The sequence below is a fragment of the Malus domestica genome, chromosome 14 (assembly GCF_042453785.1).
Source record: "Malus domestica chromosome 14, GDT2T_hap1".
Taxonomy (NCBI): domain Eukaryota; kingdom Viridiplantae; phylum Streptophyta; class Magnoliopsida; order Rosales; family Rosaceae; genus Malus; species Malus domestica.
The window spans coordinates 27,832,211-27,858,373 of NC_091674.1; the positions used below are offsets into that span (position 1 = coordinate 27,832,211).

At 38.4% G+C, this 26,163-nt stretch overlaps 5 protein-coding genes across 5 annotated transcripts; 2 read left to right on the plus strand and 3 right to left on the minus strand.

The window, feature by feature from the left end:
- The first annotated feature begins 516 nt into the window (after positions 1-516).
- Positions 517-6,566, plus strand: LOC103447935 (ABC transporter A family member 7-like). The gene is made up of 18 exons (XM_070811629.1): positions 517-819; positions 1,331-1,712; positions 1,877-1,953; positions 2,101-2,245; positions 2,409-2,528; positions 2,624-2,748; positions 2,829-2,987; positions 3,243-3,405; positions 3,483-3,608; positions 3,718-3,801; positions 3,946-4,307; positions 4,562-4,762; positions 4,892-5,001; positions 5,095-5,179; positions 5,269-5,397; positions 5,502-5,607; positions 5,763-5,851; positions 5,948-6,566. The coding sequence occupies exons 1-18, from the start codon at positions 742-744 to the stop codon at positions 6,245-6,247; spliced, it is 2,841 nt and encodes a 946-aa protein (XP_070667730.1). The 5' UTR covers positions 517-741; the 3' UTR covers positions 6,248-6,566.
- Positions 6,567-7,583: 1,017 nt separating this feature from the next.
- Positions 7,584-9,456, plus strand: LOC114820995 (uncharacterized). The gene is made up of 5 exons (XM_029092522.2): positions 7,584-7,882; positions 7,964-8,013; positions 8,108-8,231; positions 8,415-8,513; positions 8,686-9,456. Exons 1-5 carry the CDS (start codon positions 7,714-7,716, stop codon positions 9,303-9,305), a joined length of 1,062 nt encoding a protein of 353 aa, XP_028948355.1. The 5' UTR covers positions 7,584-7,713; the 3' UTR covers positions 9,306-9,456.
- Positions 9,457-9,702: 246 nt separating this feature from the next.
- On the minus strand, positions 9,703-10,305 carry LOC114820996 (uncharacterized RING finger protein C57A7.09-like). The gene has a single exon (XM_029092523.2). It carries the CDS (start codon positions 10,303-10,305, stop codon positions 9,703-9,705), a length of 603 nt encoding a protein of 200 aa, XP_028948356.1.
- Positions 10,306-11,394: 1,089 nt separating this feature from the next.
- LOC114820942 (pentatricopeptide repeat-containing protein At1g08070, chloroplastic-like) lies at positions 11,395-13,104 on the minus strand. Its single transcript, XM_029092297.1, has one exon. The coding sequence runs from the start codon at positions 13,102-13,104 to the stop codon at positions 11,395-11,397; it is 1,710 nt and encodes a 569-aa protein (XP_028948130.1).
- Positions 13,105-13,762: 658 nt separating this feature from the next.
- Positions 13,763-16,207, minus strand: LOC103447852 (vacuolar protein sorting-associated protein 29). Its single transcript, XM_008387056.4, has 4 exons — positions 16,045-16,207; positions 15,699-15,873; positions 14,923-15,060; positions 13,763-14,180 (listed from the first exon to the last, which is right to left on the minus strand). Exons 2-4 carry the CDS (start codon positions 15,828-15,830, stop codon positions 13,875-13,877), a joined length of 576 nt encoding a protein of 191 aa, XP_008385278.1. The 5' UTR covers positions 15,831-15,873; positions 16,045-16,207; the 3' UTR covers positions 13,763-13,874.
- Between the last annotated feature and the right edge of the window lie 9,956 nt (positions 16,208-26,163).

Sequence of the window (26,163 nt, forward strand, 5' to 3'; positions counted from 1 at the left end):
TCTAGTGTATCAGAAGGGATTTACCTTTTCTATTGGATTGGATAAAAAACAATTCTTGAATGAGGTATTCAACTCCAGGGTACGAGGGTACCCTCGAGTCTTCCCTTGTGTGATCAAACATATGCTTCCTTCCAAAGGGCTGCTCATTTTTCACTTTAAAACAAATTAGTAATACTGAGAGTGGACTCAACCCCTTATTGTTTAACAAAAAAAAAATGTTACTAATATTACGGTTTAATAGGTTTAGCAAATCTATTACAACGTAAGTTTAATCACTAATATTATGATTTAGTAATATTTTTTCCGATGAATATGAGATCATATTTTGATTAGCCTGTTAGGTTGCCTAACTCAATCGCCCACCCTATTTTCATTGAGAAAAAAATAACGAACAAAAAGTAATAAAGCATTAAAATTATAACAAAAATGAAAGAAATTCAGAGTAATAAACGCGGCAAAGGGCAGGATGGTAATTTGAACGAGGGATAGATCAGCAGCCACATAATGCCGCTTGGCATGTAATAACAAAAAGCCTTTTCCTTCCCAAATTCCAATTGCCCATATCATATCTGCTGCAGCAGCAGCGGAGCAAATTAGCAGCAAATTCTCGGAGCGAAGAAAGTTGCAGCAATGAGATGACAAAGTTTTAATCTTTAGAGGGAAATTTGAATTCTGAGGTATTACTGTTTTGGAAGTTGAGATTAACGGTCACATTTCTTGCTTACCAGTGGCCGTAATTCAATGGCGGATACATCCCATGGGCCTGCCAGCTTCTGGACTCAGGCCAATGCTCTGCTCAGAAAGAACCTAACTTTCCAGGTCTCTCTCTCTCTCTTCTCATCTGGGAATCGTTTTAGTTTGATGTCTGAAAACTGAGGAAAATTGCTGAATAATTTAAAAATTCGAATGCAGAATTCTGGGTTTTCATTCTTTGCTTTTCCCCTTTTGTTTTCTTTTTCATATGAATCTTCCATTTTTGGCACGTATGTTGGAGATTCTCTTACTTTGTCCCACATATTTACTTTCTGGGTTCGTTTTAGTTTTGTAAATTATTGGTTAATTTGTGCAGATTATTTATTTTTGTTATTGATAAGCTATTTTTCTTGTGTATGAGCAATGGTCAATTGGGTCGTTCTGGTTTTGTGAGTTCTACAAATAATGCTTTGTATAAAATCTGTTGACAATTAAAAGCCTAAACTTTGAATGCCGATTCTCCGCTCTAAAACACTCAACCATGGAATCAAAGTTGAAGAAAATTGAGTAGATTTAAAAAACGAGTATTGTTCAACTTGGATTCAGACTGATACCATATATGTGTTCATTTATGCAGAAAAGAAATATCAAACAGAATATTCGGCTAGTTTCATTTCCAATTCTCCTGTGTCTATTGCTTGTTCTCATCCAATATTTGGTCAACAATGAACTGGATAAGCCCGAAAACAGGTGTGGTTGCAGTTGTGTTGATACAAATGGCGATGGCAAGTGTGAGAAAGTTTGTGGACTGGAATACTCAACTTTAACACAAGGGCCCAGTTGCCCGGTTCCTGATCCTCCACAATGGCCTCCATTGCTACAAGTGCCGGCTCCTGACTATCGCGCTGTTATGTCTGATGTTATTCCACATAAAGACTTGCCAAATGTGGCATGTAAGAGGTCAGGATCCTGTCCTGTAACTGTACTGTTCACGGGGAAAAATCAATCTCTCGGAGAAGGTATTGTCCTCTGAATCTCTCACAGAAAGTGTGTTTTATCATGTCAATTTTTTTATTTTACTGACTTTTATGACTTAATTAGATCATTAATTGTTGTAATTGGACTGACTTTTCTTTTTTGCTCTAGTATAATAGTGCTGACCGTTTTCTTTGCGTTCTTGTAGTTTTGGCTGGGAGTATGTTCAGAAGTTCTTCTACTCTGAATTCATCTGATCTGGATTATTTAGCCCGTAGTGCTTTAGTAAGTTATCTTTTCTCTAAGCTGCTACTTTTGCCTTCTATATTGAAGTCCTATTTCCTTTTTTTCATCTCAAATATCATACATTACTTTGTCCTTGTAAAAATTTTCAACTTTGCTTATGAAGTCACTTCTTATGAAATGTTTCAGGGATCAGAATCGACGCCTGACTATTCCAACTTCCTTGATCCGGCTTTCATTTCGGGTCTTCCCCTATATAGTGTTCAGAGCCAATGCTCACAAAACTCTACATTTTCTGTTCCAATTAACATATTATCCATCAAGATCCAACAAGGTAAATCATCTATAATATATCTTAGGGAGCTTTAATTCTTTCTGGTGCACATCTGTGCTTCATTCATATGAGTGAACATTGATTGTTGAATTCACTTGAAAGTTTAATTTTTTGTTGCATGCCACCTTAAACCATTGTCTTTGATTTTTTTTCTTAAACCCAGAGGTTAGATGTGTTCAAGGTTTACATTTGTGGCGGGATAGTTCTTCTGAGATAAACAGTGAGCTGTATAAAGGTTACGAAAAGAGCAATTCAGAGAGGAAGATTAATGAAATACTTTCAGGTCATCGACTTTATATATCTGGCTGTGTTGATTGATTTAATTAAAGAACAACACTGTTGGCACGAATCTGATGGGTTTTTTTTTTTTTCCTTCAGCCTATGACTTCTCTAACTCAAACGGGAACAATTTTAATGTAAGCATATGGTACAATTCAACATTTAAGAATGACATGGGAAGAGGTGCTATTGCTTTGATGCGGCTTCCACGCTCAGTGAATCTGGTATGTACCTATAGCTTCTTTGCTTCTTGAGTTTTCTTCTCTGCTACAGATTACAATAGTGCTAACACTTGTATTCACAGGCATCCAATGCATACCTTCAGTTTGTACAAGGATTTGGTACTGAAATGCTGTTTGAGTTTGTGAAAGAAATGCCCAAGCCTGAAACCAAACTGAGGCTGGATTTTTCTTCTCTTCTTGGTACACTCTTCTTTACATGGGTCATTCTACAGCTGTTCCCGGTAAGTACAAGAAGCTCCTTTCATCCGTATTAGGACTTTCTCAAATCTAACAGTCCTGTTTGTTGACATGGATTTTGCTTTACATCTTTTGATTTCAAATTCAATGTATTGTGGAAATGATATTTCTCTATACTCTGTTCTAATGTATTTGTAAATGCATCTCCTTTGCTCAAGCTTATCTTGATGCTATGTACAAATTTTGATATATGAGTATACATACTTATAGTTTCCCTTTCTTACCCTTTTCTGATGTAGGTTGTTTTGACATCGCTGGTATACGAGAGGCAACAGAAACTGAGAATCATGATGAAAATGCATGGGCTTGGTGATGGGCCTTATTGGATGATTTCTTATACTTATTTTCTTACGGTATCTTCAATCTACATGCTGTGCTTTGTTATATTTGGCTCGGGTATAGGTAATGATACGACTACTCAACAACTATCTCGGCATGGATTCACTTCGATTCCTTTAACGAAGTTGACTTCATTACAGGGTTAAAATTCTTCTCACTGAATGCCTACAGCATCCAATTTATATTTTACTTCATCTATATAAACCTGCAAATATCGCTGGCTTTTCTAGTAGCTGCAATGTTTTCAGACGTGAAGACTGCTACAGGTTTGATGTTGTTTATTTATATTCATATGGAAAGTAGTGGGTTATTCTCAACTTTGATCTAATAAGATGAGTTTATTGACATGCTTCTCATGTTTTTTGATCATAACAGTTATAGGTTACATATTTGTCTTTGGAACTGGGCTTTTAGGAGGCTTTCTTTTTCAATTTTTTGTTCAAGATACATCATTCCCTAGTAAGTGAAAAAAATTTATGAAAATATCTGTCGCCTTGTTTTGTTTGTTTCTGCAACTATTTCCTGTTGAAAACTTATATCATGCAACAGATCTTGTACTTTTCAAAGCTCAGCTCCTTATAAGGTCATTTTGCGTTGTTGTAGGAGGTTGGATCATCGTTCTGGAACTATATCCTGGCTTCTCTTTATATCGTGGGTTATATGAGTTTGCACAATATTCATTTAACGGGAATTACATGGGGACTGATGGGATGCGGTGGGGAGATTTGAGTGATAGCAAGAATGGGATGACAGAGGTATTGATTATCATGGTTGTTGAGTGGTTTGTGGTGCTTCTTTTTGCATATTACGTAGATCAAGCTGTCTCATCAGGAACTGGGAAAGGTACTTTCTTTTGCTTCCAACGCTTTAGGAAGAAGAAACTGCCATCTCTTAGGATGCGTAGTTTGCAAAGGCAGGGATCTAAAGTTTCTATTGAGATGGAGAAACCTGATGTCTGTCAAGAGGTAACTTTTTCTTGCACTTAAACAATAAATCTTCATTGCTGGTATAGTATATGTGATGCAGTACAATGGATGGTACAAATTGTTCTAATAACTTTTCGGTTTATTTAGGTGGAAAGATAATATTTTGCCTTATTCTTATTGATGCTTATAAGTTGCACTGTTCATGCATGCCTGTCGTTTCTTTATATTTTTTTCATCTTACTAAGTTGAGGCTAGAGTTGTAAGCCTGGATAACGCTAACACCTTATGTCCAGAGGGAGAAGGTTGAAAAATTGCTACTGGATTCAGATACAACTCATTCAGTCATCTGCGACAACCTCAAGAAGGTTTATCCTGGAAGAGATGGAAACCCAGAAAAATTTGCAGTGAGAGGATTGTCTCTTGCGTTGTCTCGAGGGGAGTGCTTTGGTATGCTTGGCCCTAATGGTGCTGGGAAGACCTCTTTTATCAGTATGGTGAGTATACTCTTTTTAAACTTTAACTTGCGTACACAAAAATTCCAGTGTCCATCAAAAAAGTGTTCAATGTTATGCTTTCTTTGTTCTTCGAAACTTTAAAAGTTATGTGTATCTATCTTTCTGCAGATGATTGGTCTCACAAAGTCAACCTCTGGCACTGCATATGTTCAGGGTCTGGACATCCGGACTCAGATGGATGAAATATACACCAGCATGGGTGTTTGTCCACAGCATGAGTAAGATGGAACTTTTTCCTTATGCTTGTGGCAAAGTTTTCGTATAAAGATTTAAAAACTGATTAATTTCTTGTTTTTCCGGACATTTGTTAGCCTGTTATGGGAAACCCTGACAGGTAGGGAGCATGTGCTATTCTATGGAAGACTTAAGAACCTCAAAGGTTCTGTATTAACGCAAGTAAGTAGATATCTAGTTATATAGACATAGTCACCAAAATTATTATTAGTTTAATTGATTTGTCTCACTTGCCAATTTTGTTGCTGAAGGCAGTGGAAGAATCTTTGAAAAGTGTCAATCTATTTCACGGTGGGGTTGCAGACAAACAAGCTGGAAAGTATAGTGGAGGCATGAAGAGAAGGCTTAGCGTTGCAATTTCACTTATAGGGGATCCCAAAGTACGTCTTTGTGCTCTATCAAAGCTACTTTGGCTTGAAAGTTAGATCTGTTATCTCAAGATGCTGCTCTACTTATTGCATATTCTTTTACAAATTCCTTGTAGGTTGTTTACATGGATGAGCCCAGTACTGGACTTGATCCAGCTTCAAGAAACAACTTATGGACTGCTGTGAAGCGTGCAAAACAAGACCGGGCAATCATCCTAACCAGTACTCTCTCTCCCCCTTCCTCCCCTCCAGTTACTGTATTGCCAATTATAAAATCTACGATGGCTCAGTACTGTATGGAGTAGTGTTAAGTAACCCGCGTAATGACCGGTTTTGCTTCTGTGTTTACTCATAAATCTTATTTGCATATTCTTCAGCACATTCCATGGAAGAGGCGGAGGTTCTGTGTGATCGGTTAGGAATTTTTGTGGATGGTAGCTTGCAGTGCATAGGAAACCCAAAAGAGGTATCTTAACTTAGTGTCATAGCATCTACATAAGATAGATATCGATTTCTAGACACTTTCTGCATAATATTCTTGTTACTATAATGGTGTACTCAGCTGAAAGCAAGATATGGAGGATCTTATGTGTTCACAATGACAACATCTTCGAATCACGAGCAAGAGGTGGAGAACTTGGTGCTGCGTCTCTCCCCAAGTGCTAACAGGATATACCATCTATCCGGAACCCAGAAGTTTGAGTTGCCAAAACACGAGGTCAGAATTACAGATGTGTTTGAAGCAGTTGAGAACGCAAAGAGCAGGTTCACAGTTTTCGCGTGGGGTCTAGCCGACACCACATTGGAGGATGTCTTCATCAAGGTTGCACTTGGGGCTCAAACCTCCAGTGAATTGACATGATTATCATATTTTAACTCTGGAAATATTCATTTGGATCTCTTCTGTAGTTTCTGGTACATAAATAAGTAATGAGTTGATTAGTTTGTATCTGTTATACATCGATTCTTTCTCCTTTTGCAGAAGGAGAAAATATATCGTCGCTTCTTCCCTTGTTTTCAGGTAGAAAGCAACGAATTTGGTGTTCCGATTGTTAGTCATTGTTTTGTTCCCGAGCAAAGTTGGGCAGTTCACACTTTTGCAGTGACAAAAGTATGTCGAAATGTATGTCTGGATGGATTGCAGATTTATAAGAACACAAAGTCTCTCTCCATATTAGCAACTTCTGTCTCCATTTTTTTTAATAAGTTTCTTGCCTCTTGTTTTTGAATTTGGTTGCTTATTCGGGCTTTTAACATCATAATTATACTGATAATTAAGGAAAAAGAAAAAAAAAATCTCCACCATAAAAGGGTTGAATTTGGTAAATATATAGGGAAAAAATTTTGAGATTAGATTATGCTATTAGTTTGGATAGTTATAAGGATAAAGATGTGATTATATTTCGATTTGTAAGATCTATGGAGCAAATTTCAAAGCAAATTAGGCAAGTATCTTTGACTTTCCAATTTTGACTTCATTTAAAATTTAATATTTTGGAATTTTTTTTATTACTATGAATTACAAAACTTCCATATATAACATATTTGAAATTTATGTTGGGATGTAATTTATCTAATTTTAGATATTCATGTGTGATAAAAGATAATTAGACATAAGCCCATTCACACAACTAATCATTAGATTCAATCCTTTATATTTTGTTTATCAATTGAGGTTCATTGACTTTTGTTCCACCTAAGCAACTCATTTTATGTGATGATGGATTAGCCTATTTTTAAGCTTGTAACGCTCTTTTTAATTATTTTTAAACGTCTTTTACACCCCTATGCTATTAATCGAACTTATAACAGTTTGAATCTTCAAATGGGATTCTAAATCTAGACGTCCGTTGTCTTCAGATTTGATGCTTATAGGTGAGAGAGTCGGCCGGTTCATATTAGTGGCACATGGTAAAAACTAACAATATTGAACCCACCTACGTAATGAGCGGATTACCGCTAGACTATACCTAATGACACGGTGAAAAATAAGACCGGCTAATCCCCTTTAGATAAATTACATCCCAACATAAATTTCAAATATAGTATATTTGGTAGTTTCGTAATTCATATTAATCGAAATTCCAAAATTTGAAATCTCAACTAAAGTTAAATTTGGAATTACGAAGTCAAACATATTTACCTAATTTTCTTCGCAATTTTATCTACATATATATGATCACATCCTTATCCTTCTAATTACCCAAACAATTAGCATAATCTAATCTCAATTTTCTTCTCTATATATTAGCCAAATTCAACCCTTTCTTGGTGGAAATTTGTTTTTTTTCTTATTCGGTTTTGTAGAGTGTTTATTTTTCATCCTCAATGGCCAAGATATATTTGTTTTTGTGTTTTCTCTTGCTTCCGTTGGTTTTTGATCGCTCTGAGGCAAATGAAAACGTTGGAATTTATGAACTGAAGAAGGGAGATTTCTCCGTGAAGCTCACTAACTATGGTGCCACTGTGCTCTCCGTTATTCTCCCCGATAAGAACGGTTCGCGAAACCGTGACTTCAAACTGAATATTTTACAATTTTAAATGCGTTCCTTGTGTGATTTCTTTGGTTGTATTTCAGGAAAATTAGACGACATTGTTCTTGGATTCGAATCGCTTAACGAGTACGCGGTTAGTTCATGAATCCGTTGCATCTTCTTCGTGTTACGATGGGATTAAAATCGTTGCCATTGGATGTTAATGGAGTTCTTATAAATATGTGCAGAACGATTCAGTCTACTTTGGAGCCATTGTTGGACGTGTTGCAAACAGAATTGGAGGAGCTCAGTTTGAATTAAATGGCGTCCAATATAAGTTGGTTGCTAATGACGGGAATAACACTCTCCATGGTATACATGTTCACAAATTTTCTTTTGGAAATTTAATTGTCAAGTACATAATCGAGAATGTGAGTTAGGTCAGTTGGTCACGACAATGTGTCCACTACTTTGCGTCTGAGTTTGAATCCTTCTCGCCATAATTTAGAATAATTTCTTAATTTTTGACTCAATTTCCTTGTAATTTTATCTCAGGTGGCCTTAAGGGATTCAGTGATGTTGTGTGGACGGTAAAAAGTCACAAAGAAGATAGTCACATAACATTCACCTATGACAGCTTGGATGGTGAACAAGGTAAAATATAGATTGGATAAGGAGTAATACTTTCAGCATATGTAGCTAAGCTAGTTGGTCGAGGCAGTGTGCCGACGTTAGAATTCTCCTTTTCGTAGATCAAAGCAGTTTAGAATATCGCTTTGTCAAACAAAACGGTAACTACTAGTAACATTTTCTGCTAAAACTGCAGGATTTCCTGGTGATCTTTCTGTGTCGGTAACTTACATGATTATTGACACAAACAAACTCGCTATTAGAATGGAAGCCAAAGCTCATAACAAGGCCACTCCGGTGAACCTAGCACACCACACCTACTGGAATCTCCGCGGCCAAAACAGCGGTGACATCCTCTCGCACACGATCCAGCTTCTTGGGTCCAAGGTTACACCAGTTAATGACCAACTCATCCCCACTGGTGAAATTGCCCCTGTGAAAGGAACACCCTACGACTTCCTTGAGCCCCAAGAAATTGGTAGCAAGATTAGTGGGCTGCCGGATGGATATGACATCAACTATGTGCTTGACCCTTCGAGTCCCAATCATTTGAGGAAGGCAGCAGTGTTGCATGACAGCGTGTCAGGGCGAAAATTGGAACTATGGACCAACAAGCCAGGGCTGCAGTTCTATACAAGCAACATGTTGGACAATGTGCATGGGAAGGGCGGGTTTGTGTACAGAAAGCACGCCGCAGTGTGCTTGGAGACGCAGGGTTTCCCGGATGCTGTGAATCACCCGAATTTCCCTTCGCAGATCGTGAAACCCAGAGAGACCTACTTGCATGTGATGCTTTATAGATTTACAGCTGCTTAGCGAGCTAGCATGTGAGAAATCAAGTAGTTTAAGAGACGTCTTCACAAAAACTGGTCTTAAGTTAATAAATAAGCCCTGCAGAAAGTATGTTATGTTGTTAGACCGTTAATTTTATAATGTTTAATGACTCGGTTGAGTCGAAGATGTGAAATTTGGGTAGCATCCAACAAGGGGAAAGGTACCAACCATGCACCAAATTGTCTGGTACGAAAACTCAGCCAGAAAATTTGACACCAAACTTTCTCAACAACTTGTACTAAAAGAAAAGGATTAAGAAGGAGAACCAAGAAAAGAATATTACGTGTTGCAGCAGTGCAAAATTTTATACGCATCAAGAACGTAATCTGCCGTTTAATAATCTGATAAGAGTTTGATCACATTTTTGTACAAAGAATTTCTAAAAACTAGCTACAAATAATTTATCATGAGGATTGGCAGACATCTCAAACCGGCACAGCGGACAGAGGAGACTCATCTTCAGCCATTTCACTATGCAACTCTCGTGATACTCGTGCGAGCAAGGCACGCGAATCGCTTCAGAACCACACTGCATCTCTTCCAAACATATAACACATTGCTTCCCGCAGCCTTCGATTTTAACTCTCTCCAACTCCTCAATCGATGTACTTTTTGTCCGCACAAACTGCAACATATAATCACCAATTGTACGATGCACTACCATCCGAATAGTCTTGCGGTTCATGTTCTCAGGATGACTGGCGATTTCACGAGCGCGAGTAGAAATCACCTGGATCATGGACGGCTGAACTTGGTGGGGAACCGACGCCTGCGAAAGCATGTTGGATATCACAGACCAGGATGTTATGCTCTCTGTTAGAATGTGGCATTGCTCCTTGAACTCGTGGAAGCTTGGAGGGTACCTTGAATATTGAGCATACATATCGATCAAGAACTCGGGTTTTGTCGGGGAACTGTCATCGGCAAGTTCACTGCCTTCCTGCCATACTTCACAGCTGGTAAAGACTCCGTTGCTTGACATCTTTGAAGAATAACAACAAGAAGTAGAGAAAATTAAAGGGAATAAAGAAAGAAGATATTTAGAGAAGCTTAATGTGGGACTAGTTGATTTGCAAATGCCTGGAATTATTTATATTGTGTGTACTTTTTGGTAATTTGGTTCGGACTTGGCCTGCGAGGCCTTTTGGTATAAGGAAAGGAATGGCTTTGAAACAATGCTATTAGTATCGTTATGACTGTTATGTCCTTGTCATACTTGAATTTGGTTTAACTACTCAAATCTTGTTATACGAGAATTCAAGGAAGACTTGTTCCAACGCCCATTTCTTGCTAATAATGTCAGAAGCACTCTCTCTCCTTTTTTTTTCTTATTATTCATGATGGACACCTTTATCTATGTAATTTTGAGACACCAAAGAGGAACGGAGGCTCAACCTAGATTTGTCACAACTACTAACCACCTTGAATTAAACCCAAGACCCTCTTCCAGAGCTGTCGGACCTAAAAGAAAGAGAAAGGCGGCTCTTCAATTACTGGGATACATCTTCATTTGTGATTCATGATAGATCAAGGGATTGCATGAAACACTTCTGCTCGTAAGCGCTTATGTTAAATGTGCGTTTATTTTAAACATGTAGAAAATTTTCATAAAAATTCAAAGAAACAAATAACAAGTGCTTCTCCAGAATTTATTTCTACAACTCAGAAGCGCTTTTAAGGAAAGGAATGACTTTGAAGATAGGGCAAAACAGTGCTATTAGTATTGTTATGACTGTTATGTCCTTCTCACACTTCAATTTGCAGGAACTAGTCAAAGTTAGCATTAAATTTGGAATCAAAATATGCATTGTTAAGAATGCTTATGTAGGAAGCACTTCTGTTAATAAGCGCTTATATTATAAACATGTAGAAAATTTTATTAGAATTTCCTATAAAAACTACTTTTACGACTCAAAGGTGTTTTTAAATTTTTCTGCCAACCCTAGCATCTTTGATCAACTGATTGAGGTTTTAAGTTTGAATTTCATTCCTCAATATTGCTTGTATTAAAAAATATGAAATTTGATAAGTCAATGAGGCTTACATGTTACAAATTTTCATGTGCATATTCTTAATAAACCTCAATTGAACTGCTCCCAGGATCCTCTTTTATTACTCCCTTCTCCTTCATCTCCCTTCTTATCTCCTTCACATTATCCCATTCATCCATGGCGGCATACAAATTTGATAGCAGTCCGTAGTCTCTGCTGTTTTTCGGCCCTATCTCACGTAACTGGCTCAAAATCCGTCTTGCTAAACTACCATCTCCTTGGCCTTGACATGCCCCGAGCAGCATTCGCCATATCATCGTATCTGGTTTATCCGGCATGGTCTGAACAAACTCAAATGCCTCACTCACCAATCCAGCTCTGCATAGTAGATCAACCATGCAACCGTAGTGCTCCATCCGCGGTTTCATGTGGCAATCGTTTACCATTGAATTGAAACAATTCCGCGCCTCGTCCACCATTCCTGCGTGGCTGCAGGCAGACAATATGTTGAGGAATACAACCCCATCTGGTTTACACCCTTCTCTTTGCATCTGAGAGAACATAGCCAGCGCTTGCTTTCCATCGCTGTGCATCGCTAGTCCGTGTATGATGGTAGTCCAAGACATTAACGATTTCTGTTCCATGCCATAAAAAATTTCACAAGCTTTCTTGATGTTCCCGCATTTGGCATGCATGTCCATCAGTGCATTTAACATGGCAATGCTCCCTGTACTTCTAAACCCGTTTCTCTCGACATAACGGTCAATCCACTCGGCGATCTTGAAGCTTCGAAACTTCGAGGACATTGAAATAACTCCCAAAATGGTAATCTCATCTGGTTTTATTTTCTCAGACTCCATCTGTTCAAACAACCAGAATGCCTCCTTCAGATGATCGTTATCGCTATAACAGTTGATCATAGAAGTCCAAGAAACCACATTTTTCATAGGCATCGTTTGAAATATCCGACGAGCACTTGATAAAACCCCGCATCTTGAATACATACTAATCAAAGCATTGTAAACAAAAACATCATGATTATCGACAAGCTGTCCTCTAATCACATAGCCATGAACTTCCTTCCCTTTCCTTATCGCCTTCAAAAACGAGCAAGCGGAAAGCAAGCTAACGACACTCGACCCATTTAGTCTCAAACCTTCACGGGCCATGGCACTGGCAACTGCAAGTGCCATGTAAGGGAAATTGTGCTGAGAATATGCAGCAACAACCGAATTCCACATGACTAAATCTCTCTGAGGCGTTTCATCAAACACTTGCTGCATACAATCAAGCTCACCGAAAAAACCATACAAATTCACAAGGGAAGTTTGAATTATGATCTCGGAGCCAAAACCCAGTTTCAAAATCTGGTTATGTAACTGCTTCCCTTCAAGAACCAATGGCATCAGGCGGCAGGCCTTGATAGCAAACTGAAGGGTATAACTATCCACCTCCAGACCCTTCCCTCTGACATGGGAATAAACCAAAAGCGCTTCTTTTGGTTGATTCCCCGCCAAGTGACCTCTGATGATGGTGTTCCAGGTGTAGGAATCGAGACCCTTGACTCCGTCGGCGATCGAGCGGGCGGCGGAGTTTGTGGCGGGGAGGGGAATGGAGGCAAGAGATGCAACAAGTTTGCTTGCTACAGAAGGCTTGCGGACGAGGCCTGTGGTGACGATGCGTGCATGGATTTGATGGAGATGGTCTTTGTGTTTGCATTTTTGCAAGAGTGATGTTATTTCATCAAAAGGGTTGCAGTTTGATTTGATGATGGAGGGTTTGGGAGACATATGGATAAATGTGGGGCATTCAAAAATATTGGGGAACCTTTTTAAATAGTTGAGTTTCAAGTTGGTTGGGTTTCAGAAAGTAGCATGCAAGGGGTTTTTGGTACCATTTATTGTCTATTCAGTATCTAATGTCCATCGAACTTGAGATCTGTCACTTATAACTAGACAATATTATTAGTGATCGATTCAATTATGTTTTTTATATTAGAAGTTTGTAACGGTTTCGTTTGTGGATTTACCACCATATTAAAAAACTGGGTTAACTGCATTTTGCACTCTCAAGGTTTGAGGTGATTTTTAAACTAGGTCTTGAGGTTTCAATTTTCTCACATTCTCCCGTAAGGTTGTGAAACAGTATCAACTTATACCTTTTGGATATTTGTACGTCAAAATATCTATTAAGTTGATGAGTTTATTTGTCAGTGTGGTGAAAATGTAGCTTACATGTCATCACAATTACGAATTTCTTGCTCACCATGTCATCAAATCTAATGAGGCATGACCCATTTTGAAATGACACGAAACATGGAGGGTGTAAAATGTAGGTAGCCTTTTTAGGTTAAAATCTTGTTTATGTACCAGATTCTCATAAACAAGGATGTTTGTATACCCAAGGAGGTCTAGCATACAAGAAAACAAATTATAAGTTTATCAAATCTTTGTTGGGAAAGCTCAATCACTATAAAACCAGAATTTGCACCATTTGACACAATTACAAACACATAACACATATCCAAAGTCTACAACAAAACAGTACATGAAATTCGAGTTCAATGAGCGGAGTGGGTAGCGGCGGTTGTCTTCTTGAAATCAATCTTGTCAACCTTAACCTCTCCATCGATGAGTTCGTAGACATAAACAACCACACGAAGACCATCAATGTCCATGAGGACAAAGCTCGGGTTGACATCATAGGTGATGCTACTATAAGCGCCGCTGGCAGACCCTGGGTTTATAACGACGCCTCCTTCATGTTTGTACGCTGTGAACTGATGGGTGTGGCCTGTCACAAGGATGTCTACATCCAACTGCCTCTGAAGCATGGCTAGTGAGTCTAGGTCTCCCCATGGAATAACCTACAGAACATCAAATCAAGTTACAACTTCATTATCGTTGGGTGAAATATGAAGATATACAAGGAAAGGAAAAATTGACACAGCTTTCTCTGATGACTTTGAAATTTAAAAAGAATGCGATATGCCAAATGTAAACACCATTGCAGTAGTGTATATAATTGCCTCATTCCAAATAACCGCATGAAATACTTATATTCATCACAAGGGCACCAACTGTTTTGGCTACAAAAGGAAAAAGATATGGTAGTTGTACACCTATTTCTCTTCAAAAGGGGTACCAACTCAAAATCTCTCAGGAGCTGAAGTTACATTTTTCTACTCTTGATGGAACTTCTCTAGGTGGAATAAACAGATAAACTAATGCAATTTATTATATCTCTTCGAAATGATCACAGAACACCTTTCAAGTATTACTTATTCTTATTTTTTCCTACTGCAAGAAAGAGTGATATGTTTCATGCTGAAGGCATTGTGAAACATAAATGGGCATATGATGAAGTGACATCGTAAGCTTATATTGTAACAGGAAACGTGTCCCGAGTTTAAGGGACTGGTAAATCAGCATAAGTATTTGATCCAACAACCGGAAAAGACTTGGTGTAGAAGTAATATTAAAAATAACAGTTCATGGAGAAGTAATGTATCATCCGCTTGGTGACAGGTCAAATGCAATGTCTTGAGATATTAAACATACTTGGTTTAATATAGATAAATTAAGTGAAGAGATAAAGGGGAAGCATACCTGGTGGCCATGACACAGCCCTAGCTTGAACTGACCAATGGTTAGTGTTTTGGTCTCTGGGTATTTTGTCTCTTCATCATACTCACCTCGAGTAATATGCAAGTCAGGACAAAGTGTCTTCAAGTAGTCATGAACTTCCTGAAATTTAGTAGCAAATTCTGAGAAGTGGCATAATGTACGACCAAAATAAATGTGACCTTAAGAAATTTAATAATGTACAACCAAAATAGTAGTAGTGCTGCAGAAACTAAAAGTAGATTATTAGCCGTTGCATGAGCCATAACATACTTGGAGACCAAGCAGATACGATGACAAACATATGACATGTTAGAAATAATTGGCAAAGTAATAGATGTTAGAGTAAATGTACAAATTAATGAAATGAAAGTTCTATCCAGAAATCTAGCAATAGCAACAGGGTACATGCAGACATTACCCAATGAAGCAGTCGGTAACAAGAAATTCTTCGCGTTCAAAATAAATATACACATGGGTGGATGCACACTATTTCCTAGTCAGTCGTATCCGATTGACATTGTTTTCTGGTAATCACTCTCAATCCAAGTCTATACAGCAACATGCGCAAAAGTCCGACAATAACCCACATTCAGAATGCCTTTCCTAAATGCAAGATATTACTTTCTGGGCAACCAAACAAGAGAAAACACAGCAAAAATAACCCCAAGATCACTTCGAAATGGGAATTAATCAAGACCCAATAGCCAAAATTGGAGAGAATCAATGAGGGATTCATAGAATCCCAGAAAGAAACATACTTTGATACAAAGATTTCCAGTGCAAATGATGTGCTGGATCTTGCCAGGAACAAGCATGGACTTGAACTTTGCAGGCAGATCAGGTGCCCTGTGGGGTATGTGCAAATCCCCCAAGGCCAACACCAACACCATCCTCACTCACTCTCGCCACTAATCAAAACCCACTTCACAAAATCTGCAGAAAACCCCCAAAAATTAAATATAAAATAAAAAACAAAAGGATTTGCATATGAAATCACGAATATTCTTCTTCAGATGAGCTAATTAATCAGTGATTAGCACAAACTAAATACAATTAGATAATTGGGAATAAATTAAATGGGATTTAAGAGAATTGGGATCGTACCTGAGGAATTTTGGTTGATCTTGCAGAAAGCTTATGGCATGGAAATTGTAAAACCTCCTTCGTTGGTGACGTGCTCTCAAATTCTTCTTCTTCCTTTTTTGTCTTTTTCTTGGGGTACCGTCTTTTTTGTCAACGGAAGTTCAAAAGGCCACGACGTCGTTTCCAGCCATAGAGCGGGATGCCTGTTGGACCTAAGATTTGAGCTTTCATCACAAAACCGAAACTCAAGTGCCCAACCCAATGAGCATAGAAATGGCAAAGAAGCCCAACAATACAAGCCCGAGGCCCAAGGCTCCTTGCTTATTTGAAATAAATAATGTTTTTGTTGCAAGTTATATATTAGTTAAAGTGTAAATATTAGTTTATAGTCCAACATTGATGAAGTACATATGTAATACCAATTATAACTCCTATATATACTCAATTTTAGAGATTAATGAATATATAAGAAATTCTCAAATATTGTTATATATATTTTTTGTATTTACCATGTTTAGTTTGATATGGAATCAGAACAGTTCGCTCTTGGTGATCTGTGTGCTTTAGTTTTGTGCCCACCTTTGTCGTGATTTCCTTCATTGAAAAAAGAAAAAGAAAAAGTAAATAGTGTCGCTTTGTTGCATGGCGTGAACAATGGTATGCATTGTGAACAGTGATCCTCTACAGTGCTGTAACAGTGATTGCTACGGTACCATGAATAGTCTACTGCTACAGTGCCATGAACAGTGATTTACTACGGTGTTCTAGTAAATTGTTTTCATTTCGCTGCGTATCTTTTGTGCCTTTATTGTTCGTGATTTAGTTCAATGGCTCAATATAATCATAGTGTTGTTATGCATCTTGGTGGAACAAATAAATGGATAATTGATACTGGGGCCACTGATCATGTGACTGGTGACCCTAGAGTGTTTGATGAGTTATGTGACTATGTTCGTGATCCATATATTACTAGTGCAAATGAAGCACCTTCCCCTATGAAAGGTGAAGAGTGAAGGCACTATCTCTCTTACTCCGACCTTATCATTGGTCCGTGCTTTACTTGTTCCTGATGTTAAGTGCAATTTTTTGTTGGTAGGAAAACTTCTTGATACCTTATATTGTTCTGCTCACTTCTACCCTACTTATTGTTATTTTCAAGACATTCAAATTCAAAAGATAATTGATCGTGGTAAAAGAATAGGGGGTTTGTACATCTTGACTATGGAGGATACTGTTGTTTCCGGTTCAAATAATCATCAAGTTTTAAGTGCTAGAGTGGATGACAGACATCAAATTTGGTTGTGGTATCGACGATTGGGACATCCATCATTCAGTTATATGAAACATCTATTTCTTTCTTTGTTTCGCACTTGTAGTGATTCAGAGTTCAATTATGAAACATGTGTCATGGCTAAGAGTCATCGTGCGCCTTTTTTCCTGTAAGTGATTCTAAAGCTATTTTGCCATTTGATTTGATACATTCTGATGTGTGGGGTCTGGCGAAAGTTACTTCTAATGGATTCCGTTGGTTTGTTACTTTTATTGATGATGTGCATGTCTACTTTCACCAGCGGAGTAAACTTGAATCATGTGCTCTCTGATGTGTCTTTATTGGGTATGCTAACAATAAAAAAGGCTATAAGTGTTATCATCCTCCGACTCAAAAAACTTATATTACCTACCATGGGTGTCACATTCCACGAGGAATTTGTGAAGCTCTCTTCCGACTCTCCACTTCAGGGGGAGAAATGAGTGAAGTGCAGATTCGAAGAGATGGTATGGATGATGTGTTACAGGTAAAGTTGGGAACATAACCTATTATGTTGCGTGATATTGATCAGTCGGCTACAGATAGTGATCGGTCACCTGTCATTCCCGGAACTATTTCTACTGACGATAGATCAGATGTGCTCAGTGAGTTGCCTATTAATATGTCTGACAAATTACCTTTTGATGATCAGTTGCCTGCTCTTGGTATGTCTAACGAGTTGCCTGATAATGGTTCATCTAATGATGATTCTTCTAACAATTTGGTACAAGACGGTGGCATACATGAGGTAAATTCTAACGATTCTTCTACTTCTCAGTTGCCTTCACGAGCTAATCGTGGAAAACCTAAAGTACAATATGAGCCTAATATGCATGCCACATTAATAATATATTTTTTATTTAATAATTAATAATATATTTTTTATTTAATAATATATTTAATTTATATTTAATAATATATTTAATTTATATTTAATAATATATTTAATTTATTAAAATAGAAAATTTAAAGCCAAATATCTTATCAATAATTATGTGTCTACTCATCGTTTGTCCAAACCTTATGCATCTTACATATGTCAGCTATCTAGTGTATCAATTCCAACAAAATTGCAAGATGCTTTGTCCAACCCTAAGTGGGTTAAATGCCATGAAAGTTGAGATGGAAGCTTTGGAAAAGAATTCTACTTAGGATTTGGTTCCTTTACCAAACGGGAAGAAAGCTGTTGGATGTAGATGAGTATTCACTATTAAGCACAAATCAGATGGTTTTATTGACCGGTATAAAACTAGATTAGTTGCTAAGGGTTATACTTAAACCTATGGGGTGGGCTATCATGAGACTTTTGCTCATGTTGCCAAACTTAATATTGTGCGTGTTCTTCTGTCCTTAGCAGCAAACTAGGATTGGCCTCTGTTGCAGTTTGATGTTAAGAATGCTTTCCTTCATGGTGATCTTAAGGAGGAAGTTTATGGATCTCCCACCTATCGGAACATCTCATGGAAAATGTGTTGTATGCAGGTTACGAAATACTTTGTATGGTTTAAAACAATCTTATAGAGCATGGTTTAGGAGGTTTACAAGTTCAATGAAGAAGTTTGGGTATATTCAGAGTCATTCAGATCATACTTTGTTTCTAAAGCGAAAAAATGGTAAGCTAACTGCATTGATTATTTATGTTGATGATATGATAGTGACTAGTGATGATCAGAAAGAGATACAACGTCTTCAAAAGTACCTAGCTACTGAATTTAAGATGAAATAATTGGGTGAATTGAAGTATTTTCTTGGAATCGAGGTTGCACGATCCAAACATGGTATTTTTCTGTCTCAACGAAAGTATGTTCTTGATTTGTTAGTTGAAACAGGTATGTTAGATTGCAAACCTGTTGACACTTCGATTGAGCAGAATCATCGTCTGAGCTTATTTCTAGATCAAGTTCCTACTCATAAGGAACGATATTAGAGGCTTGTGGGGAGATTAATTTATTTGTCTCACACTCGCCCTGACATTGCTTATGCAGTTAGTGTGGTAAGTCAGTTTATGCACTCACCTAGTGAAGCGCATATGGATGCAGTAACTCGTATTTTGAGGTACTTGAAAATGACTCCTGGCAGAGGCTTGGTTTTCTCCAAGAATGGTTATTTGAATGTCGAAGGGTATACAGATGCAGATTGGGCAGGTTCTATCACTGATCGGTGATCTACATCTAGATACTTTACGTTTATGAGTGGTAATTTAGTTACTTGGAGAAGCAAGAAACAAAAAGTGGTGGCTAGGTTAAGTGCAGAAGTTGAGTTTCGTGGTATGTCTCATGGTGTACGTGAGTTGTTGTGGTTGAAAAAATTGTTGAGAGATCTTGGGTTTAAACCCAAGGGTGCTATGAAACTTCATTGTGATAACAAGGTTGCTATTGAGATTGCTCATAATCCAGTGCAACATGATCGAACAAAACATGTGGAGATTGATCGACATTTCATCAAGGAAAAGTTGGATGCTGGAATTATCATGTTTCTGTTTGTGGGATCTGAAGATCAACTTGCTGATGTTCTTATTAAGGCTGTGTCTAATAATGTATTTTCCAACTCGCTTGACAAGTTGGGCATGCGTGACATATTTGCATCAACTTGAGGGAGAGTGTTGCGAGTTATATATTTGTTAAAGTGTAAATAGTAGTTTATTGTTCTACATTGGTGAAGTACATATGTAATACCAATTGTAACTCCTATAAATACTCCACTTTGGAGATTAATGAATATATAAGAAATTCTCAAATATTGTCATATATATTTTTGGTATTTACCATGTTTAGTTTGATAGTTATTTTCATATACAACGGCAAATGGGATGATGTTTTTGAGCTATAAAACTGCTGAATCATAATTAGGTATCAAATTCACTATCTGTGTAAGTTCAAACTTCAGACTTTATATTGATCGAAAAAAGAACTTGAGACCTCGAGGTTGTTTGAGCCAGGGTGTAATTTGGACGGACCAGGTTAATGGTATGACAAACTTGTCTTTGTTTGAGCTAACCAAAGCAGAAGAAACATAGACTACCCTAAACCACAAAAAGGGGTGTGATATCCACACAACCTTTTTTACTTCTCTCATACCCTTTTAATTTTCAGCCGTCGGATCGGATGAATTGAAGAAGATCAAATGACAGAAATTAACAAGGGTGTGGGAGAAGTAAAAAGGGTGTGTGGATAGCACACCCCCATAAAAATAGTGACCAATAAATCAATAAGTTTTGGTCAAACGGTATGAAATAAATTATGAATATATTAATGGAGTTTGTGTGGCCTCACTTTTTTGCAATTTGGCTTTGTGTGATCCTCGTTATCGAATCATTCACCAGTGATCTATTGTGGCAGATTCGAACTAATGTGGCTCTTGTGTGTTGGTTGTGGTGACCGTGTAGGGGATTTATAACTATTGTTTGACATGTTTTGTTCTCTCCGGATCAAAGATTTGGTCACTGCAAAACATGCACCCAGTTGGCACCCTTCTTGTAACCATATTGTATTTGTGTTTTCTATTAATGAATTATTGTTATCGCTTCGGTTAAAAAAATGTATTTCAATATAATTAAAAGTATATTACACAAATAAGTTTACTAACGTTTCCTTATTGATTCTTACACAGAGCAAAAGTTATAATTGTGTTCTATGTTATAGGTCAAGAAAGAGCTGCCCATACCCTCGTACGAATTTGACTAAAACCGAAAAGGGATTCCATATCTACGACCCTTTATATAAACCTAGCGTAGCCCGTCGACGTAGAATATTTACTTTCTAAGCGTTTAGAGTTTAGCCGCAACTTCTACATATAAATGACGATGACGATGAAGATGACAATGACGAATAATAATTGTATAGAGTTTGTGACAGTTGTAAATGACAACTTTCAACCCTTGATCGGAATTAAAAAGAAAAACTTCGCATTCATGGTTTCATCTCATGCAAGAAAAGCATATACATGTATAATCTTTCAACCAACACATATGATAGATAGCTCGTTTGGAAGTGGTTTTAAAATGATTGAAAGCGTTTTTTAGAAAAAAATATTTTTGGTTCTAATAACGCTTGAGTTCTTACTAAGAATTGGTTCAAAAAACGCCTTAAGTAATTTTAAAAACACTTCCAAGCAAGCTCAGAATGATTAGAATCATACTATAAGATCATATTTCAGAGCACATCATGCATGAGAATTGCGTGGTGATGGATATATATCATAGTTAATGTAACATGTAGGGTTTAGCGTTCAAATTGCACAATCACCACGGTTCATGCATCCTTACTAATTTTAGCCTCTCCAAGTACGAAAGGAAAACCAAGCTATCATACATACGTGAAACACCTGAGCCAAAGCTCATGTGTAACAACTGGCCATATGCAAACTAATATTCCACCATGTTGTACAATGAATATTTAGTACGTTGTGACTTGTTTGGGACTTAACCTGAGTCACCGGCGTGATTAACGAACCATCAACATCTATATTAATAAAGTATATTTACAAGCTATCGTACTACAACAACCAGCCAATGTTTGATTAATTTCTTTTATCATCGTGGTACTGTCACATAGTATTGTTGTTTCATTTATATTCTAAAGTCACGTAATATTATTGTTTCGTTTATATTTTTAAGTATGTATATTTCTTCATAACTGAAAACACACTCTATGTCTATCAATTATCATATCATTACTTATATTATAACATATAAATTAATAATATTAGTAACCACTTTAGAGAGATTATTAACTTGTAGATGAGTGAGTAAAATACTGACACACTCAAATGGCATGAAAGAAATCATTTAATGTTATATATGTCATTAACCTTATGTGGTTGGTCTAGTGGAAAGCAAGTAAAGGTTTGGAACCTTTAACTTGAGTTTGAACTTTCACCGATACATTTCTTTGGGTAATCAACTTTGCTTTTGTGTATCCTTTGACCTAAGAGCCAAAAGTACGTTCATGTCTCATGTAGTGTCACGGCTGTATAAGGAAGGGATTAGTTTATCATAAATGTGTGGTGAGATCATGTAGTGTCACGGCTGTATAAGGAAAGGATTAGTTTATCATAAATGTGTGGTGAGATACCTCTTATATATATTTTTTATACCATATTTAGGGCCTCGTATTTAGACCTTGTATAAATACTTGAATGACTTAAATGTAATTATGTAATAAAGGAAGGGGCAAATATGTAATTAGGGGAGGAGCCTTTATTCTATAAAAAGGCCTCCTCATCCTCTCAAACCTTAGGCCTCTCCTATCTAGGGCAAAGCTCTCACACTCTCTCCCTCACAAATACTCTTAGATAAATACAGTCAGTGTGGACGTAGCCCAAACCTTGGGGTGAACCACGATACATCTTGTGTTATTTACATTACTTGCAGATTCACGGTCGGATTTACGTTGTTCCAAGACCTCCGGTTTTGTGCATCAACATTTGGCGCCGTCTGTGGGAAACGACACGAAAAGCTATGTCGGTTCTCTCTCAATTTTTCACATCCGCCATGAATCTGCAAAACCCAAAAGCCCAAAACCTCACTTCTGGAGTTTTTCCAGAAAACCCTCCATCTATTTCTCTATTTATTGGTGTTGTACTCCAAAAGAAAGGAAGAAACCAAATCTCTCTCTTTCTCCTCTCTCAGTCCCTCCTCCCCTGCTACTCCATTGAAAACGACGTTGCATGCCTCGAGGGCGTCAAGTCCTCGGTCATCGATCTAGAAGGGCGGCTGAGCTAATGGGACCTTGTCAACAGGTCGGTGGCCTCCATCTGCAAGCTGGTTAGCATTACTTACTGGAACGAGAAAGAGAATCACCCCATCAGCCTCCAGCTCCTTTCAATAGAGCTCGCCGGCAAATTCCCGGAATCTCTCAAGTTCTGCCACAACCTCTAGAGCTTGGATCTCTCCGGTAACTCTCTCCGGTTCGATTCCTCCCCAAATATGCAACTGATTTCCTTACCTCGTAACCCTAGATCTTTCTGGCAACCCTCTCTTCGGTTCGATCTCGTCGGAGACCGAGAAACCTAAACAACCTCAAAAACAAAAAAAACCAAAAAATCAGACGCTGAAAAGAAAAATTAGAGCAAAAACCAGCCCCAGCTGCTGGTACTTGCTAAAACAGATACCAAATCCCAGAACCCAGCTTTATCTGCACCTTATAGACCATGATTTTCGGGTAAATACTTGAAAATTCAAAGCCAACCGATTGCCTTTTGGGTTTTGCTTCAATCAGTGGCCATTGATAAAACATTTGTCTTCTCTTCTCAAATGGACCAGGGAAATATCCTCCAAAACGCCACAATCTGATGGGAACGTTCTTCAGTTTGAGGATGAGTACTTAGTTAAGACAGTTTTGGAAGGAAATGATATTGGAGTTATTCCTTACAAAATCCGCATCTCGGAGGATGGGGAGCTCTTTGTTGTGGACTCCGTTAATAGCAACGCACTCTCAGACTCTTAGTCTCGACCTAGCAGATCTTGATGTCGAAGCAGGCGCGGGCAAACTTAACCCGTCCGGCCAATAACACTTTTGTCAGGTGCAGCCGTGCAGGTCCAGAGAGATAGGAGAAGCTTCGCTGCCCAAGCCTGAGTTTTCAGTACGTGTCAGGCACTGCAGCGGCGGCCGAAATTGCCACCAAAAACATGTAGAGGCCGAAATTGCCACCGGAAACACGTAGAGGACGTCAGGCGTGTCAGTCGCTGCACATCAAGTATGAGCTGGGCGGTCTTCTGCGTCACGACACTTTCGCCAAGGTCTACCACGCCCGACACATCGGTCGGCCTTCTTCCTTATGCTTCTGATTGTCCCGAGGTTCCTGCACGAGCTGCGGCTGCTGCAGCTGTTGCTCGTGCTATTGCTGGTCCCGAGGTTCTCCGTCGTGTACATGGTGGTCAGGTCGGGTTGTACGACGGTCAGTTCATGGATGGATACCCTAGCGATGAGGATCGAGAAGCAATCTTCCAAGCATACATTAAAGCGTAAAATGAGGACCCAGAGCAATGAGGGAGCAGTCACAGCCATGTGAAATCATTTGTCAAGAAAAGCAAAAGATGACCTTGCAAAGCAATATGGGTGGACAGAGAAGAAGCGGGGAGATCAAGAAAAGGAAAAGGAAAAGAGAAAAGAAGAAAAGTAAAAATTTTCCGATAATTACAATTCATTTTTTCTGCTAGGTGAAGAGACAGAGATAGTGGTGGAAAAGCAAAAGCAAAACAGAAAACAAAAGAAAAAGAGAAAGCAAAAGCAAGGAATAAACACCCCACCAGAATGATGTAATTTATTTTCCTTATCGTTCGGAAACATTTGTATAAATCCCATCAGAAGGTAATATGTATAAACCCCATTAGAGGGTAAAAAAAACAACATAAAAAAAACAAAAAAAGGCCCAAAACAATGGGCTACAAGCCCAAAATAAATGGGCCGCAATTTCATGTGGAGGGCGAAGGCCCATATGCCCAAAAGAGCAAAACCCTTTATTAACACCAACCAGGTGACCAAAAGTATGCCCAGTACTCGACAATTATTCGGCAACCTACCGCTATTACCACCAACCAGGTGATGAAATTATAACCTGTACTCTCCTTCATGCCACCAACCAGGTGATCAAAAGTACGCCCAATACTCCGAATTGTACATGAGCATTACTCATTTCATTCATACATAAACATTCATGAGCATCACTCATGACAATCATACATAAACATTCATGACCATCATTCATGTCAACATTCATGAGCATCACTCATGTTAACATTCATGAGCATTACTCATGACAACATCCATGAGCATCACTCATGTCAATCAACATAAACATTCATGGGCATCACTCATGTCAAACAGCTTCAAAAGCGTCATTTACAGAGCTCTAGCTTCAAAACTTCACTTGCAAAAGCTTCACCCACAAAGCTTCAGTGCAGGGTATACAAATACCGCCTCCGAACAACCGCCATTTCGGCCCATACATGGATTCAATTTGAAGTCTCCAGCCAACAGACTCTATTGACCGAAGACTTGGGGGACTACATTATGTACCATATATTGGGCCTCAACTGGGCCTCATGAAAAATACTTAGGGGACTTAGACCATTACTTATGTACTGAGGAGCGAGCCCTTATTCTATAAAAGGGACTCCCTCACCTTCATTAGAGAGCACCCATTATTCATGTACTGAGGATCGAGCCCTTATTCTATAAAATGGACTCCCTCACTTTCATTAGAGAGCACCCATTATTCATGTACCAAGAAGCGAGCCCTTATTTTATAAAAGGGACTCCCTCACTATCATTAAAGAGCAATGCCGCCAGCTGAGCAACCACCTCGCCGCGAGCATCACTCCTAACCCATCACTTATGTATTGAGGATCGAGCCCTTATTCTATAAAAGGGACTCCCTCACCACCATTAGAGAGCATCGCCGCCTACTGAGCAACCGCCTCGCCGTGAGCATCAACTCTAGCCCATCATTTATGTATTGAGGAACGAGCCCTTATTCTATAAAAAAGACTCCCTCACTATCATTAGAGAACATCAACTCTAGCTCATCATTTATGTATTGAGGAACGAGCCCTTATTCTATAAAAGGGACTCTCTCACTATCATTAGAGAGCATCAACTCTAGCACACCATTCATGTATTGAGAAGTGAGCCCTTATTCTATAAAAGGGACTTCCTCACCTTCAAACGCCGCAAGCCAAGCCAACCAAGGCAACATAAGCCACAAGCCACAAGCTGAGTAGCCTCGCAGCGTGTGCTACTTCTAGTTGAGCGTCATTTCAGATTGAGAACTGCCTCATATAGAGCATCAGTTCAAGACAGCATCTAGTTACTTCGGCCTACATATGGACT